Here is a 20,057-nt window from a genome sequence, read left to right on the forward strand (position 1 = left end):
AAGATTCGTAAAATTCCACGGCTCCACGACACCCTAAACTACCAATTCTATAAAAATTCCCAGCTTAACGACTCAAAAGTCGGACTTCGCGGCCAAATATGGCCTTAAGGCTGCCGGACGTGTACTGTTCGCTTCGCGCGTAAAACTTCAAAAATTCGTTTCGGGCAAACGGTAAGTCCAAATCAAGATCCATAAAATCCCATGGCTCCACGATACCCTAAACTACCAATTCTATAAAAATACGTAGCTCAACGACTCAAAAATCGGACTTCGCGGCAAAATATGGCCTGAAGGCTGCCGGACGTGTACTGTTCGCTTCGCGAGTAAAACTTCAAAAATTCGTTTCGGGCAAACGGTAAGTCCAAATCAAGATCCGTAAAATCCCATGGCTCCACGACACCCTAAACTACCAATTCTATAAAAATGCGCAGCTCAATGACTAAAAAATCAGACTTCGCAGCGAAATATGGCCTGAAGGCTGCCGGACGTGTACTGTTCGCTACTTCAAAAATTCGTTTCGGGCAAACGGTAAGTTCAAATCAAGATCCGTAAAATCCCAAGGCTTCACGACACCCTAAACTACCAATTCTACAAAAATGCACAGCTCAACGACTCAAAAATCGGACTTCGCGGTGAAATATGTCCTGAAGGCTGCTGGAGGTGTAGTGTTCACTTCGCGCGGAAAACTTCAAAAATTCGTTTCGGGCAAACGGTAAGTCCAAATTAAGATCAGTAAAATCCCATGGCTCCACGACACCCTAAACTACCAATTCTATAAAAATGCGCAGCTCAATGACTAAAAAATCGGACTTCGCAGCGAAATATGGCCTGAAGGCTACCGGACGTGTATTGTTCGCTTCGCGCGGAAAACTTCAAAAATTCGTTTAGGGCAAACGGTAAGTTCAAATCAAGATCCGTAAAATCCCAAGGCTTCATGACACCCTAAACTACCAATTCTACAAAAATGCATAGCTCAACGACTCAAAAATCGGACTTCGCGGTGAAATATGTCCTGAAGGCTGCTGGAGGTGTAGTGTTCACTTCGCGCGGAAAACTTCAAAAATTCGTTTCGGGCAAACGGTAAGTCCAAATCAAGATCAGTAAAATCCCATGGCTCCACGACACCCTAAACTACCAATTCTATAAAAATGCGCAGCTCAATGACTAAAAAATCGGACTTCGCAGCGAAATATGGCCTGAAGGCTGCCGGACGTGTATTGTTCGCTTCGCGCGGAAAACTTCAAAAATTCGTTTCGGGCAAACACTAAGTTCGAATCAAGATCCGTAAAATCCCAAGGCTTCACGACACCCTAAACTACCAATTCTACAAAAATACACAGCTCAACGACTCAAAAATCGAACTTCGCGGTGAAATATGTCCTGAAGGCTGCCGGAGGTGTAGTGTTCACTTCGCGCGGAAAACTTCAAAAATTCGTTTCGGGCAAACGGTAAGTCCAAATCAAGATCCGTAAAATCCCACGGCTCCACGACACCCTAAACTACCAATTCTATAAAAATGCACAGCTCAATGACTCAAAAATAGGATTTTGCAGCAAAATATGGCCTGAAGGCTGCCGGACGTGCACTATTTCGCTTCGCGGAAAATTTCAAAAATTTGTTTCGGGCAAACGGTAAGTCCAAATCAAGATCGGTAAAATCTCACGGCTCCACGACACCCTAAACTACCAATTCTATAAAAATGCACAGCTCAACGACTCAAAAATCGGATTTCACAGCGAAATATGGCCTGAAGGCTGCCGGACGTGCACTGTTCACTTCGCGCGGAAAATTTCAAAAATTTGTTTCGGGGAAACGGTAAGTCCAAATCAAGATTTGTAAAATCCCACGGCTCCACAACACCCTAAACTACCAATTCTACAAAAATGCGCAGCTCAACGACTCACAAATCGGATTTCGCAGAGAAATATGGCCCGAAGGCTGCCGGACGTGCAATCGTTCACTTCGGCGGAAAACTTTAAAAATTCGTTTTCGGGTAAACGGTAAGTCCAAATCAAGATCCGTAAAATCCCCACAGCTCCACGACACCCTAAACTACCAATTCTATAAAAATGCGCAGCTCAACAACTCAAAAATCGGACTTCGTAGCGAAAAATTTTCCAAAATTCTGAATTTAAACCCTAAATCTGAAAATAGAGAGAGAGAGAGAGAGGACACCGTCATTCAAACTTGCAAAACACATGACATCGGCTTATGATTTCTCAACACCAAGAATATCTCCAAGTTTTGAGCCAGCAAGCTCTCAAAAGCGGTGGCGCGATTTATTCATACTGCTTTTCATGAATCTCCTTGAGCAGTAGGAGAACCTTTTCTTGAGATTATAGCCATATCTCGACGTCGGATCTTTGAGCGGCATTATAGGCTCAGCCTTGTTCAAGAAAAACTACTCTTCCATCCAAGAAAGGAGGTTTTCTATCCGAGATATAATACAAGAATATCTTAGCCTAAGCCGAGCAACCAATTATGGATCTTGTGATTGAATTGCATTTGACAGTGAGTGTTGCAATAATGAGAGCTTAATGTTACTCATCTTAACTCTTTGCAACATCGTCTAGTCATTTGGTCTCATGGCCACCACTTTTCAGTTCGACAGAGTTAAATAACATTGTAAGCAGATGACTGCACTTGAACTCCACCAGATGGAAACAACGGATATTTGCAATCAACTTCAGAAAGTTGAGTATTTCAAAATTTACAAACAAATCGAAAAAAAAATAGTTTAGCTCTATTCCGCGATAAAGGAAGCAACTTTCATTCATCCCCTCCTCCTCGACATAAGCAAGCTGAACAAAAGTTCAACATCAGCGCAAAAGTCTTACTCGCTCCGCCCCCATGAATTTGAAAATGTCATGAATGAAAATATGCGAAAGGAAAAAAGACATCACGATCTGGAATGAACTTTCAATCTGTTACCTGACCAGTAAGCAGATGGGTATCTGCAGCAAGCCTTGATGCAACTGGCCTTGGTGTACATACATGTCAAGTCTGAAAAAGTCCAAATACCAAAATTTCTGAAGACTTTAAGATTTACAAACTTGTACTTTTAGTTGCTTTCTCACACCTTGGAACTCCAGCTACAGAATAGTGTCCATTAACAAAAGTAGATCCACAGCTGCATATTGTCCAATGATAATGGAGATGGACATTACATGTCCAAAGAGAAGTCTCTCTTCAATCAGCCATGGAAATGTTTCAAACATTCAGAGTTAACAGCAAGGACAAATCATCCAAATGTCTACAACGAAGTGATGTTCGTTCACAAAAAGGAAAATATCACAATAACAACTCCCGTAACATTAATAATTTAGATGACCCCTATTACCAACCCGAAGGTAACTGCTTCAAATTTCAAGGTCAAGCTTTTTTACCTCTTCTTGACGAGAAGTGGCGGGAATCGAAGTCGAGCTCATCCACAACAAGCTATAAATTCAAGCCTGTACATAAAAGAGAGGGAGAGTTCCTCCTCCTCCTCCTCCTAGAGAGAGACAAAATTATGAGTTACTTCAGCCAATTGATTTATGTTCCTTCAGAGGCGTTCAACTCATTCACCCTAGGATGATGAAAAGAGTTTGATGACCCCTGCACAAAGGAATAACCAATTTATTTACATTTTACTAAACAAATGCCAAGATAAATGTCTCAAATAAGTGTTGAATAAAAAAAAGCAAGTTGTACCTAACTCAAAATGGTTCCATGAGATCTATTATGATACTCCAACATCTATGCAGAAGAAACCATTAACAATAAATATTACAATGGTAATAATAAGGTGAAATAACACTAGGATCTAAAATGATTTCATAATAAGCACCTGACTAGTGAATGGGGAAATTCCATTCATAATCCCTGGCGGCATGGTGTATTGTGATTGCATCTACATATAATAAATTTGTCACTACTAATTTGTTTTGCAAGATTATTCTCATTCATGTATCCGATAAGTTCAGCTATTAAATACCTGACTGGGGAATGGGCAAAATCCACTCATAATCTCCGGCGGCATGATGTATGGTGGCTGCTACATCCACAAAAAAATTTGACCAAATTAGTAAAATGTAAATACAATCGAAAGACTACGAGCAATATACCCGATTATGAAAATTTAGATTTACTCTAGGACCACCAATATTGCTAGGATAAAAGGCACTTTGAAACTGATTTGAATTATGCAAATAATCTGGGAAATGAGCTCCATCTTGTGTTGCTTGAACAACCAACTCTACATTACAAAGTAATAAATATGTTATTGGCATCATGTGACATAAGCAATAAATTTAACTAATCATATTAAGTAGAATAATATGCCACTCACCTCGACTTTCTATTCGTGTTGGAGGTGCTCGTTCCTTAGATTTTTTCTTCTTTTTCTCACTTGAGCTTTTAAGCCTCCCATAACTTATTCCCTTTGCTTTCCTTCAATGCGGGTCCAATGCCGAAATCTTGCACACAGAAGCCTCATTATCATCATCATTACCAGCATCATCAGTCACAACCATACTCGATTTATGTGATAAAAGTTTAGCCTTCGTTTTTTCCATGTCCTCCTTCACTATTCTCATAGTATCAGCATCTTCGGCTCCCAAACTCATCATTTCAAAGGATTGATGCATTAACGTGGAAAATCGATTAAATTTAGATGAACCCGGTGCCATTTCATAAGATTCATCATTCACAATCACTTGTTTGGCACCTTTAGTCCATCTTTTCAAAATATGGGGAGATGGAACACCCATAACCGATTATTTCTCACTCAACACTTTCAACGCATGGCAACACAACCACCCTTTTAATTCAAATAATTTGCAATCACAAGAAACTGAAGAGTCTGCAGGGTCAAATTTGACAACATTTCCACTCCCATTTAACTTCCCATTTAACTTGACAGTAAAAATATAAACCGATCCATCAAATGCTTCACTTGAAATACGTTGAGAGACACTTTGCATGAATTCATCATTAAACTGTTTAAAAATGGTACGGGTATACACTTTTGAAGTGTAACATCCTGAATTTCGACCTATTTCCGGGATCCGACGAAGTGGATATTATTTCTCATTTGATTTTAGTACGTCTCGCCCGGTGGCCCCTCGCGGATACCGACCAATGGGAAAGGCTAACTAGGAAAATAAAGACGTGGATCGGGGGACCCGATCGCGAATCGGGCGCCGATTCCGAGAAACAAGTGGAAGTATTTTGGGCCGTGTGGACCGATTCTAGGAAGGTGACGGATCTGGTTTGGCCAACGACGTACGATCGGATCACGGGTGATTCCGCTGGACCGAGAGTGCGCATGGCAAATAAATCCCGAACCTGAACCGAACGATCGTGACCCCTGGAATAATCAATAATTCCTTGCGCTATCCCGTAATCGAGATCGTCACAACTCGAGTGACCCTAGGTCGATACGCGTAACCCCTAAATAGCCACCCGTCGCAAGAGACTCTAAAATTCCTGAATTGAGCAATTTTGATCGCCAAATTGGACCCGAACTTCGATGTCGAAATTCTATGGGTGTTTACGACTATTTTGCAAGGCCAACATCGTTTTGGTGTGGCCACATACATTTGGGGCTAGTCCAGCTGAAAATTGGAATTTCGGCCGAAATTAGAAAAATTACGATTTTACCCTTGGACTCCGACGTCGATTTTCGAGGCCATATGAGATTATTTTTCGAGACCGATGCCGTTTTAGGGTGGCCACGCATATCTAGAGTAGTTACGGTCGAAAATTGAAATTTCGGCCCAGAAGTGAAAAAATTACTATTTTGCTCCTCCAAACTTTGCAATCGATTTTCGAGGGCTTAAAAGGTTATTTTTGCGAATCCGACATCATATTATGTTGGCCACACACATTTGGGGTCGATACGGTCGAAAAATGAAATTTCGACCCGGGACCGGAAAATTACCGTTTTGCCCTTATGGCCCATTTTTGGGTTCCGAATTTTGGCAATTTTTGGGAATTTATTGTGGATAATTATGAGTCAAAAATTCAGAATTTTTGAATGACCAAAAGGGCCCTCAATTATTGGATGAGAGTGATTAATGGCCATTGGATCAAATGGCAAAATGGTCCAACGCACCGGATTGCGACACGTGGCGCCACTTTTTGACCCATAAGACCCCTTTGACTCTCTCTCTCCTCCCATTTCTTCCCCCATCAGCCGATCATCTCCCCTCCCACGCCACTTCTTCTCTTTCATTTTCCTCTTGGTTTGGCCGTGAGAGGCCCCCGCCAGAGGAGCCGCTCGTCGGAGTGCCGTCGCGCGCGAGAGGAGCGCCGTTCGCCGCCACCACCCTCACCGACCAGAACCTCTACCGTGAGCCGCCGGAACGCCGCCGCCGATTTCGCCGTTTACCGGGCAATCGGCCGCCCGTCTCGTCGATTAGAATTTTGGGGAGTGTAAATAGGTGAGTGGAAATCCTAACCCTTAATTAGGATTATGTGCACTTTGGACAAGTTTTAGGGGTAATTGGTGGGGGCTGATTTGGGCTGATGTTGTGGTGATTTTAAGGGCATAAGGTGATGGTTTAAGGATGGTTTTAAGGCTGTGGAGACTTGATTTAGAGGTTGTATGAGTTGGATTTGCTTAATGGTGCAAGTTACTGATTCTCGGATTACTAATTTTACTGTACCTCTGCGCTTTGTTATTTTTATTGTGATCATTGTGGGCCGAATGTGAAGAAGTGTTTTTCATGAAAGTTGTTCCCAACATCTTTAAGTATAACATAATTTAATTTGAGAATTTTTGGAAATCATTTGAGGCCATTCGGAAGTCCATCTTTGGACCGAAACAAAACTGCCCGATTTACTGTTCACCCGACCTTCTGGTCTGTTCGAATTTTTTATAAATTTTTCCAAGCCTATTTTCAAAATACTTCCTTCTCAAAAATTATTGGGGACATTTGTGGTTATAACATATAAAAATTTCAAGGCTTTCCAAAATGATTTGGGTACTGAATGAGTTGTATTTTTCTGGCCTGACGGGCTGTCCGAGCGAATCGGATTTTGTCCGACTTGGAGTGTCAAAACGAGGTGTTTACGGTTAGAACTGGGTTTCTAGTTCTTCACGGAAAATGTTCATCGAGATGTTTTGTACAACATATACAAATTTCATAATTTTTAGAATTGATTTACCATTTATTTCAAATGGATTTCTGTCACTGTGCAACTGCCCAGTTTGGACCCGATTTTGCATATTTCCAGTTTTTCTCTCTCTCGGACTGATTAGTGGTTGATTTGGGTACAAATTGTGCTTGATTGTGTTAAATTTTGTGGTGCCTCGTTTGAGCGACTCGGTGGTTGAATGGTACTTTGTCGTGCTCAGTTGTTTAATGCCATGCCGCCTGATTTCGTGTTCGAGCAATGCGGTGTGTGTTTGGCCAATCATTGGTGTGAATGTTTATTGCCCAAGTGCGTAAATTATGTTTTGGGCCACATGGTACTAGTTGGCCAAGTGCGCATGTTATGCGAATAAGTATGGGCAATTGATTGGCTATTTGAGCACGTTGATTTGGCATGTTTGTTGAAATGCCGTGCTGAAATTGAATGCTCATATTGCATTATACGACATTGCATGGCCACGCATTGTGTATGCCTAGTGTGAGGCATGTGACGAAATTGTGCGAGAATGCGTGTCTGCCATGAGCATGTGATCACCTAATTATACCCTGATGCGTTTTACGCGGGGTTCAGATAAAAATTGACAGTGTGCCATGTTATCACTTATTGGCCTTCGGGTCGTGCCGTCCTCATGCACTTTGTAGCAGGACGATGCCCGGTATGTCCGAAAGACGACCAACCTCATGCACTTTGTAGCAGGCTCTGGTTCGTAAGGAGATCGGTATTGCGCCTCATGCACTTTGTAGCAGGCTAGAGACACTGGGCCTGGGGTGTTTTTACGCTGGCCATGGAGTGTTGTGAGCCTTCGGGCCGTGACCTTCGGGTCGATTTCTAATTAAAATGAGTCATATGCCAGAGCATGCAAAGGTGTGAGCGTAACGAAACATGGCATGATGATGACATTTGCATGCATAAGAATGCATGGGCCAGTGTGCGAGTGTGCAAGACTCGGTGAATGGCATGCGAGATGAACACTTCGAGTATGAGCATGCGTATGGCGACGTGTGGAAATGTGTGCCACGTATGTGCCGTGATTTTTATGTCGAACCGTTTAACCTCTGTGGTCGCAAGGTGTAAGCGAACCGACTCAAGAGCCTAGGTCATTTGATTGACATTATTGTCCGTTGTTGTGTTGATTTGCTTGTCGGGAGGTGCATGTTAACCTAATTTCGATTTAGGAGGCCTACTCACTGAGATTCGTCCCATAGTTGTTTAAACCCCGTTTTTCAGACTCCTGATAGAGGTTGCCTGGTGTACCCGATCCATATGAGAATCCGGAGCCCATAAAGCAGGAACCCGAACAGGTTGGCGAGGTCGAGCAGATGGATTCAGAGGATGAAATAATCGAGGCTGAGTCCGAGTTATCGTGATCCGATCCAGATTGAAGTTTCCTAGGATCACCTTTAGCCTCCTTAGGTTGGGCCGCACCCCTTTTGATTATAGCCCCACCTTAGACTGCCCCCTTAGCCACTTAGGGATTTTGTTAGTAGTAGCCGTCGACCCGCTTTTGTTTGGCGACTTGTATTGGTGTATAGTGGACATTGTATATGTTTTGAAGTTCAATGCAAGTCTTGATTATTAGGCTTTGAATTGTTCGACGTTCCTGCTACCCTTGGTCATGTATTGCTTTGTACGGGTGTTTTAATTATCGCTTCCGCATGTGCCTTATGCTCTGTGTTGGGAGTTAGGCCGGCGACGGCACCGGACGTCGCAGCAAATTCGACCTTTGCGAGGGATGTTGCGCATCGTGGGGTTCGGGGTGTGACATGAAGCATGCGTCAAGATGTCATTACCCAAAATTGCCAATTTGGGATTCCCTCGACTACCGAAATCATCTTGAGTTTCAATTTCTCATGTGCTTCACTTGTTCTTCATAGTGGTGGACAAACTCTACAAGAGTCAATGTCTTCGTCGACATTCGTTGGAAGACATTATTGGTGCTCTCCTCCATTGACTAGATCTTATACATGTAAAAATGTCACGACCAAAAGCTAAACCCCATTTGTGTCTAATGTCGTATAATCTCCGAAGCCAAGTGTTATTCGCAGTATCCCACTCCTTTTCCATTTCCCTCGAAGTAAATTCAAATTCTTCCTCCGATGTACATCTATACATAAGCGCTAAGAAATATGTATCCTTAAAACCCGGCTTATGGTAAAGATGTGGGATGTTTTGGTTGGCATTTTTCCCGATGTGCCAAGTACATAAACGGTGTTGTGTATTCAGAAATACCGTTCTAATGGCTTTTGCCATGGCTTGGTCTTGATCAGTGAATATGGTTTTCGGTGCCTTATTTCCCATAGACTTCAAAAAAGCCTCAAATAACCATATAAATGATTCTGCAGTCTCGTCCAACAAAAATGCACAACCGAACAAAAACATTCTTCCAATGGTGATTAATCCCAATAAATGGTGCACATATCATGTTATATTTGTTGGTACGATACATGGTATCAAACACTAGAACATCACCAAGCAATCATAATCAAATTTCAACATGCTATCTCTCCAAAATAAATTTGTCAATCTACCATCTTGATCTACCTATACATCATATGAAAACATTGGATTTTGCATTTGCATGAGATGAAAATGATTTAGAACACTTTGACCATCTCCCCCACTTATACCATCGGATCTTTTCGTTTGCAAATAATTTTGACAATCACGCAGGTTAAAACCCAAGTTTTTGCTTCCTCCAGCTTCATTTGCTAAAAACTTATACGCTGTAGTCCCTCCAATGCCGGCTTTCCTCATGTCAACTAAGACACTCTTAGAAGTATCAGACATGATTCTTCCACATCTAATCAAATGCTTTTGATCATCCGGAATAAATGCATGATTATGCTCAGTAAATATGCTTCATGACTTCATAGACACCATTGTTAACCTTAAATTTGATACGAGCAGGACAGCCATATCTAACTTCATACCTCTCAAATTTCTTTTCTTGATCAGATGAGCTGACAGAATGCCCCTCACAATGGCACACAAAAGTTCGTCGGGTTAATTCTCCTTTACCATTTTTGAACATATTACCCTTTCTCACTCCAAATCCTTTGCCGATTGCATAGGCCACATACTTATCGTATGCTTCAAGTTCATTTGGAAAAACCATTCCTACCGCAAACTCATAATCTTTTTCCATATCACGCATTACGTGTGCAAGATGGGAAGTTTCATGCTGCAACTAAAAGAACAAAAAGTTATCAACGCGGTGGTTTAAGAAAAATATATTTCACATAGTATGAGCAAATAATTACCTCTGATTTAGCCATCCGATAAATTTGCACCCAAATTGATACCAAATTGGGATTAAAATGACACTAAAACAGTCCCAACCAGCAAGCTTGAAAGATAATTCCAGCAGGTTTAAGTTCAGTAATGACCCTACTTGACGAGAAATAGATGTATATCAATTGTTACGGATGTCCATACTCATGTATATGCTCAGAAAACTAGAATGTGGAGTTCATTATCAGAAAAGACATCCAAAACTATAATGTAGAAACTACGCACGCACGATACATATATGCAACATAGCTGGGCTTTTTTTTTTTTTTCAAATGGAGGTTGTCATCCATGGAAAATTTATGTACATGAGCAAGCCACTACCGTATATGTAAAGTTAGAGATGACAGTATCCGAAAAAATTGCCATCATGATAAAATGAGCATGAAGGGTGACATCGATTTAATGCAAGGGGCTGAAATGTGATGCACTACCATTCATTCTAAGGAGCTCAAACACCGAATGAGTGACAATTCATGCGATACACGCCAAGTTCAAAACTAAGGAAAACAACTTCCTAATTTAAAAAGTGGAAGTCATATTCCAAAAAAGTAAGGAGGACTATTCTTACCCAAGTGTTTTGATGGATAACCAAGTAAAACAAGGAATTTTTCAAGCATACGCACTCAAGTGAGGGCGCATTTTCATTAGGAGACCAGCTGCAATTCTCCGGACAAAACTACCATGAACTGCTCAAATGGAAAAAAATTTGTTTCAATGCGATTCACAATTAGATATAGAGTCTAGTTGATGCACCAAACTAGCAGTACGTCATCACACACCATTATAAAGCAGGAAAAGCACTCTCACAAATTATGTTCAACCATGAATGAAGCAGGACCTATGCAACACCAAGGCAGGTGTACGAATTAGTCCACTGCTCAAGGTCCTCTCCACATCATCTCTAATATACTGTCGTCATCTCTAGTACACATTCACAAACGATGATTATCCGGTGAGACATTCAACTCAATTTTCTCTGGGGAATTTTAATGAACATCTGGCCACCCCCCCCCCCACAACAACAAATTCTAGCCGCAGCACACCATTCATTCGGAAGCCACCAGATAAAGTACAGCACGTCATTCATTGTGATGTATCGAGTTACGCTAGCACTACCCTATTCATTCGGTCCATTCGATCTAGCAACGTCAAAACCTCAAACACTCAACAGATTTGGCTTAGGCATTTTTTCAAACACAAGGCGAGCAGCAAGCTAAGGGGCAAATATTGATCCATTCGGCACCAAGAAAGTATAAATAAGTACTAGTTATCGGCGGCTCAGTCCATGCCGACTTATTGACAGGAATGTCGAGACATCTACTCTATACTAACTCACGATCTTTCACACACTAACAAAAATACTTCTTTTATTTGATGGGATAATATGCACCTCGGAGAGAGGCATTAAAATGACACTTTCAAATCATTTCAAATGCTCAGAAAACACAATTAACAAAGAAACAATGTTTTGAGACAAGCACCAGAACTATTTTGTCAAAGAAGTTGGAACTCCCACGCCGGAACAGGTGATTTACAGGTTGGAAAGAGTGACCATAAAGTGAGAAGTTTCAAAGAATGCTGCACTAACCAAACAAAGGAACTATAATATTGAAAGTCAACCTCATCCTTGCATGACAAAGAAGAGGCAACTACATGGTCTTTCCCTGATCAAACCGAGCAACACGGAAAATTCATAATCGAGACACAAATTTCACTACAGCAACAGAAACAGCAACTAGATCCTTATAATAAGACTAGAAAGCTCAGTTCTAAACAATCACAGCAATAAACAAACATAGGAGAACCATCACTAATGCTATACCATACAAGGTGAACATAACAAGTGCAAACTCACCATTCTGATAATGCAAATAGAAATTTTCCCTGCTTTATTGAATCTAACTTACAGTCTAATTATTTGCGAGTCATTTACCAAGATAAACCGCAGAACGACAATTACACTTTCAAATTTGGCCATTCAGAATCCTGATCCCAAGTTGACACAGCTCAATGAGGGGACCCCAAAAATGAAATTTTTATACTAATTGAAGGAGCCTCTAGGATCAGTCCCATGTTGCCAAACATAAACAAGCTCATCCCAACCTGTACTACTGAGAAGCCCTTTGACAAGCACACTCATGTCAACTAAATGTCGTGAATGAAAATATACATGAGGAAAAAAAGACATCACGATCTAAAATATACCTCGCTCGTGGGAGGTGACGGACGTTGCTCGTGGGCAGCGGAGGACCTTGCTCGTCGGAGGCGGCGTTAGTGTCGGCTAAGTGGGAGTCAACGCCTAGGCAAATCGGAGCTCAACCTCAAATCCACCTATTTTGTAATTTGTAAATCCAAGCTCAACCTCAAATCGCGGGTAAACAAACACCCACCAAGCAATACACTTCAACTCTACGTCAGGCAAAGGAACCCAACAAGAGCAGAACCCGGAAAAACCATTCTTCTTCAGAGTCCTGAGGCAAACACAGAATAGAACAACCTCAACACACTCACACCACTAAACATAATGTAGCTCATCTTCTGTACTAGACCCCGAAAAAAGAAAACTTCCTTCCTTATTTTACTTTTAACAAAGACCCAGATAGTAACAAAAGCAAGCTCACTCTCAGAACACGATGTGAATTACATCGAGTAATACCTCCTTGGTGAGCTATTGTTTACACGCATAACCTTCGATGATTTATGGTCAGTGGAAGAAACCAACTCTTTCCAAATAGTCGATGCAGTACTACAAGCACAGTTAACAACCTATACATAAATTCTCTTTACCAGCCGAAAGTAAAATTTCTATTGCTACGTGCCTTGCTAGTATTTGCCAAAACCAATCACGCAAAAACATAATCATGAGTTCGCATTTGATAAAATATCTATGGAGTAAATGACCATGCGTTGTTGCACTATGATAACTTTCCAGTGTGTCTGCAAATTCAAATGTCATCACCTTCTTTGCAGCAAGCAAGGCCGCACGAGATACAAGATTTATAGCAGCCAACTGTCCGCCCTGTATCCCAACAAACATAATTAAATAAGTCAGATTTTCAATCTCCTTGTAATTATTAGTTCAAGCGCCATGCCAAATAAATACAAAATTTTCATTAACTACAGCGCAAAACCTTAATTTGCTAGGTCATTTATAAAGTGAGTATAGAGACTTCAAGAGAATCATTCAATTATGAAGGAGACCCCCTGCATACTCACTGCGTGCTCTGTCTTCTAATTTACTCTTTTTGATCCACAATTGTTTATCCCATTGGAAGAAGGATAAGGCTTCTTACGCACTTTCGCTTCTTACGCATATTTTCGACAAGCATTAGATCATCCAGTAACCAAACGAACAGGATGTGTATTCTATTTCCATGTCGTGAGGACTTGATGAACTTAATGACAATACAAAAATTTGCTAAGCACTTACTTTCTTGACAACTTCCTTTCTTACACAATACCTTAATTATGGAAGCATGTCATTCTTGGAATAATTAAAAATCAAACAATCCTATACATGTGTGGCTCTTTTCCAGTGGTCCTGAAAAATGGATGCGAATTTATTTGGAAATTGTAATACACGAAAGAGCCAAAGCCAGCACAGTCTAACAGCAATACCCTTGAACAAAAGAGTCTAAAATAGCAAAACTTGATTTTCTTTGCAACTCTCTTTGACAACCGAAATTTGGCAGTGTTTGCTTGCATATTTGTATGGCAATTATCTCACATCAGGTGCTATCATTAAAATGTACAATTCCTCAACTATTGAAGAACCAACTCCTCTAAATTCAGCAAAGTTTTGCAGCAGTATTGTCCAACTAAAGCATTGAACATTTTCCTTTACTAGTAGATCTTTTTTATAACATTAAGCAGTATGGTCACATAAATGACAGGTGATTATATCAGACGAGATGCTAACGTGAGAATTTTAAGTTCCTCATACGTCAAACGAGCATACTCCTGATAATAGTAATACAGCATAAGGTAGATTTCACCAGTTTATTTTCTTCTAGACAGAACATATTGTGAAAAGGTCAATCCTAAAATCTTCTCCGTGCAGTGACCGAATTCATCTAGTCTTAGAAAAGACATTAGACTGATAACCCAGCACTGGATAGGATGAAACATAGTATGCAGACAAGAAGATGCACCAAATAAGCATAGCATCTAATCACACATGAAGTCACAGGCAGATGGGTCAATCAATTGAGCTTCCCCCTGAATCTGGCTTAAGTCGCGTAACATGTGTATAGCTCATACCACGTCAACGAAAAAACCCACAAGATGCAGTACTCAAGATGCAGCCATGAACCACCCTCTGTTCTACCACAATCAACCCTCTCAGCTATTTTCAGAAACTATCATAAAACTTATGGTGGCAGGGGGCAACGAGCAGACACAAACACAAAAACCCCCAAGAAAAAATCATGAAAATCCGAACGAATACATTACCTTCGTGAACATGCCTAAACCCTAGCGCTTGAAGTAAGTTCTTCCTCCCCGTGGTGAAGATGAGGATAAGGGGGACGTAAGCTGGGCGTGACGAGCAGCGAGCGCACGAGCGGTGAAGGGCGGCGAGTGGCCGGGCGGCGAGCGACGGGCGGCGAGGCACGGCGAGCGACGGGCGGCGAGGCGCGGCGAGCGGCGGTGAAAGCGCGGCAAGCGGCCAAGGCGGCGAGCAGCGACGAGCGGCGAAGGAAGCGCGGCGAGTGGCCAGCAAGAAGCGTAGGATGGGATGGGAGCGAAGCGTCGCTCGTGGATGGGGTGCCTAAGCGGGTGAGGGAGACGGAGCGCAGAGCGGAGAGCAGATGGGGAGCGGAAAGAGAGAGAGGGAGTGTGGAGAGAGAGGGCTGTTTTTAAAAAAAATTTCTCCCAGCTTCAGCTCAGCTCAGCTCAGCTCAGCGCCGTGGGAGAGCCTTCCTGACATGTGGGTCCTCTCGGACACGTGTCGCCACGCCAGAGTTGTTATTTCTCCACGGTGGAATCCCTAGTGGCACCCAATATTTTCTCGGCCATGAGGGGGTCGTACTAACAGGGTCAGTATGACTCTGTGCATGTAGAAACAATAAAGTGCAATGCTTAGAGGATGGCCCGAGTAAGTAGAAAAATTTGCACCCAAAGCAGCTACAAACTTTTTTCATTATGGATGCACCGCAGCACACCTATATAATGGATGGTTAGCACACTCAGAGTCTGGCAACAGATTTCGCAATGGCTCTTCCTTCTTTGGTCGCAAGCTTCCTTCCCTCCTCAATTCACCATAGCCAACCCTCCTCCTCTTCCTCCTCCGCTGCGTCCTCCGGCCCTCGATTCGCGACATGCGGTTTGAAGATTGAAGATCAAGAGATTGCGAGACGTTCGGCGAATTGGAAACCGAGCGTTTGGGACTATGATTTTGTGCAATCACTCGGTGTTGATTACACGGTAATGTTTTTCTTCTTTTTTTCAGCACAGAAGGATAGAAATTCTCGAAGTTTATTTTTTTTGGTCGAACAGAAATTCTCTAAGTTCAAGAGCTTGATTGTGCAAATTTTAAGTTCAATGACCACGTTGACTACAAAAATAACCTGAGTAAAGCAACCAAATGTACACTTTTTCCCTATTTTTATGTACTTTAATATGATGAGTCCACCAATACAAAAAAGACACAACCAAAAGAAAATTCGTCCTTTGAATTAGATATATGGATGTTTACTTCTTATGTACTTCTGTATATAATTTATATACGACGTTCGAGATATGAAACATCAATTTACACATTCATCCACTGCCACTCTATCAAATACACGACCAACCCCATCAACATTCTATTGGAGACATTAATAAACCTATTAATAAACCTGGTCGAAATAGCATATTCTCAATATATAGACACGAGCTCAACCGTGCCTACTCAAATGTTTTTGCAAATAAAGTGAGAATCGAACTGTTTCCCTACGGGAGGCAATATTGAAGTCTGCTTGTGTATTGACTTTGATTAAGATCTCATTTTGCTGAGCTTTTCATGTGCCTAGGAGGATATATATACGGAGCAAGTCCGAAGGTTGAAGGAAGAAGTCAAGGGTCTATTCGACCGGGAGATGAATCAGGTGGCAAAACTCGAGCTCGTTGACGGGGTTCAAAGACTGGGACTAGGATATCATTTCGAGACAGAGATCAAGAACGCTCTTGGTTCCATCCATAACAACATCGAAGATGCTCAGCTTTCAGATGATCTCTATCCCGCTTCCCTTCGATTCCGGCTACTCAGACAACATGGATACAACGTACAGCAAGGTAGTCACCAACTAGTTAACCTCTTTAAATCATGTTGATGCACCAAAATTTACCTTACCATTCCTTTTTTTGGACATATAGATGTGCTTCAAAGGTTTATGAACGAGACAGGCACATTCAACGAATCGCTCAAAAGGGATGTGAAGGGGGTTCTTGGTCTTTATGAAGCTTCTGTCCATGGATTGGAAGGTGAAACCATACTTGATGAAGCTTGGAACTTTGCTTCTAAGCATCTGAAGGATCTAAACCTCGACAAAGTTCCCACCAATTCAGCGAGTAACGTGAGTCATGTATTGGATATGCCGATCCACTGGAGGCCAAATAGGGTGGAGGCTCGGTGGTTCATTGACATGTACGAGAAACAACAAGACATGATGCCATCTTTGCTACGATTGGCTAAGGCTCCATTCGCTTGGCGGAAAATATTCTCCCGGAAAATATTTTCCGGATTTCTCCGTGTCTGGGCGAAAAACGCTTTTTGTGGGAAAATATTTTCCTTCCCCCCTCACAAAAATAGCTTAAGTTTATGGAAATGACTTCCGCTTTCTTCAAAAGCGGAAATCATTTTTCGGAGCTTCTTCTTCTCTCTTCTTCACTAAGGTCGCGGGGTTATCGCCGAGCTGCTCGGCCGCCGCTGCCGGGCCGGGCCGTCGCTGGCCGCCGCCGTCTCGGTCGCCTGCCGCTGCTGCTGTCGCTGTCGCGGGCGCGCTGCTGCCTGGGCTCGCTGGCGCTGGGCCACCGGCCACCGCCGCGAAAATATTTTCCGAAAACTTTTTCATATTGGTCCTCGAACACGGGAAAATTATGTTCGGGAAAACATTTTCCAGGAAAATGACTTCCGAGAAAATATTTTCCAAAAGGAGAATATTTTCCGCCAAATGAACGGAGCCTAAATTAGACTTCAATTTAGTGCAGTCAATCTACAGGAAGGAACTTAGCAATGTGGCAAGGTATACACAAGCACTCTATAGTTCACAGATGCAATCTGGCAAGGTAGGAGCGCATTTTGATTGACTTAGTCATCACATGACAAATTTTTCAGGTGGTGGGATGAACTTGGGGCGACCAACACGACCTTCTTTAGGGACAGGCTAGTGGAATGCTATTTCTGGAGCATTCAAATGGTTTTCGAACCTCAATATACAGCTTTCAGAGAAATGAATGCGAAGATCGCTTGTATGGTGACACTTATCGATGATGTTTATGACGTATATGGGATGCCGGAAGAGCTTGAGCTCTTAACAGATTTCATTGTCAGGTCTGCGTAGTATTAGAACCATCATCATTTTCCCTTGTAACTATTATTGCCAAGAAAAAAGACGGAATTAATTAGTCTATGAACGCTATGGAAAAATAGTAAATACTATATATTATAAAATAAATTCTTCAATGTGTTTTGGACCTATCATGGTTTATGTTAGCTTTTTTTTTTCTTCTATGTAATTGATTGGTTTGGGCTAATAACGTAACGGTAGGCACTAACTTTCATTATTATTGCTAAAAAGCGTATTCAGTGACTGTAAAATTCATAAGATTGCTGAAATTGTGATAACTTATCTAGGTGGGACATCACGGTATTATCGATAAACTTCCTCCAATAATAAGAGATAGTTTCATGCTCTTGTACAACACCACCAACGAAATTGGGTATTGACAATGAGAGAGCAAGGAATCAACCCCATCCCTTACCTGCGGGAAAGTGGTAATCTCGACTTGATAAATCGTTCACCTAATAATTTCTAGCCCGTGTAGGGCAATTCATTTTCTATGGGATAATTGTCCAAAAGTCCTAAACCTATTGTACAATGCCAATTCAGCACATAAACCTTCAATTGTACCAATTTAGTCATAAACCTTTGGTAATTTGCCAATTTAGTCCCAAACCTTTCAATTGTGTCAATTTAGTCTAAAACCTTTTGAAGATTTGTCAATTTATTTCTAAATCTTTTGACGATTTGCTATCAATTCAGGCCCTTTCGCCAATTTAGCTGAAAATCGCTGACAAGAACGCTGGTTGTCCTACATGACACGCGCCAGCGGACGTCGACGTTGGCCTAGAAAATTTTTTTCAAATTTCTAAAAAAATTACAAAATTGTCCACGTCCAACACTCGGTTATTTAACGTAGGATGATTGGCCTTGACTAGACTCTCCACGTCAATGATTTCCGGTCAAAATTGACCCGAATGACTAAATTAATAAATCGTCAAAAGGTTTATGACTAAGTTGGCATAGTTGAAAGGTTTATGACTAAATTGGCAAATTGTAAAAATGTTTATGACTAAATTGGCACAATCGAATGAGTTAAGACTAAATTGGCCGTCGTATAATAGGTTTAAAAGTTTTTGGACAATTTTCCCTTTTTCCACTTCTAACTTTCATTATGATTTCTATTTAAACATTTGAGAATCCGTAAAAAGTAGGAGAAAAGAACGTCCTCGGGATTTGGTCATTGACCCTACTCTTCGAATTCAAATCCTATAGTGGGCCAATGAATGCAAGGCGACATAAAGGAGGTCCATTGGTACAACAAGGCACTAAACCGACACCGAAGGGAGTACGTAGACGTTGCGGTGAATTCAGCCGGAGGGCTGGTTATGCTCAAGTGACCGCTTTATTTCCTAACCACGGATAAATTGACGGAAGAGGGACTTGATTACGTGTCGAAAAATGCCCAGTGTCGTGCATTGCTTCTCGCTAAGATCCTTCGACTCAACAATGATCTCGCGATACATCATCGGTAATCTTATTTTTATATTATTCTTCTCCTTGTAAATAGTGGCTTATAAAAAAAAAGAGTACATCATTGGTATATTCATAGTGACAAGCTATTCTTTCTTATATCTTCGATACGAATGTGAGATGAGTATTTGGACTTATGTTTGTAATGTAACATCCTCAATTTCGGACCTATTTCCGGGAATCAATGAAATAGATGTTATTTCTCATTTCATTTTAGTAAGTCTCACCCGAACCGATCATTCTCTGGATACTAACCTTAGTGAATTGGGCTACCTGAGTAAATGTACGTGACCTAAGAACTCGATCATGAGTCGACCTTCTATGACGATCGAGGTCGCCATGACTCGAATAACCATAGGTCGATACGCGTAATCCCTAAACAAACCCTGCTAGCGAGAGACCTAAAATTGAGATTGGGCAATTTTGATCGCGAAATTGGATCCGGACTTGGATGTCGATTTTCGAGGTCGTGCGCGACTATTTTTACGAGGATGACGTCATTTTAGTGTGGCCAATGATGTTTGGGGTAAGTACGGTCGAAAAATGGAATTTCAACCTTAACTCAAATTACGCTTTGCTCCGTGGGCACCGAGGCTAGATTCGGAGGCC

The 20,057-nt window shown here is 41.6% G+C and overlaps 1 protein-coding gene and 2 pseudogenes across 1 annotated transcript; 1 reads left to right on the top strand and 2 right to left on the bottom strand.

The window, feature by feature from the left end:
* Positions 1-3,683: 3,683 nt before the first annotated feature.
* On the bottom strand, positions 3,684-4,964 carry LOC130139250 (protein FAR1-RELATED SEQUENCE 4-like; annotated as a pseudogene).
* Positions 4,965-9,681: 4,717 nt separating this feature from the next.
* On the bottom strand, positions 9,682-10,655 carry LOC130139251 (protein FAR1-RELATED SEQUENCE 5-like; annotated as a pseudogene).
* Positions 10,656-15,642: 4,987 nt separating this feature from the next.
* Positions 15,643-17,243, top strand: LOC130139252 ((-)-alpha-terpineol synthase-like). The gene is made up of 3 exons (XM_056315792.1): positions 15,643-15,855; positions 16,446-16,707; positions 16,789-17,243. The coding sequence occupies exons 1-3, from the start codon at positions 15,643-15,645 to the stop codon at positions 17,241-17,243; spliced, it is 930 nt and encodes a 309-aa protein (XP_056171767.1).
* The last annotated feature ends 2,814 nt before the right edge of the window (positions 17,244-20,057 follow it).

This window comes from Syzygium oleosum, unplaced genomic scaffold (assembly GCF_021117445.2).
Source record: "Syzygium oleosum isolate NSW1041296 unplaced genomic scaffold, Sole_v2.1 Sole_v2.11, whole genome shotgun sequence".
In the NCBI taxonomy this organism is placed as follows: domain Eukaryota; kingdom Viridiplantae; phylum Streptophyta; class Magnoliopsida; order Myrtales; family Myrtaceae; genus Syzygium; species Syzygium oleosum.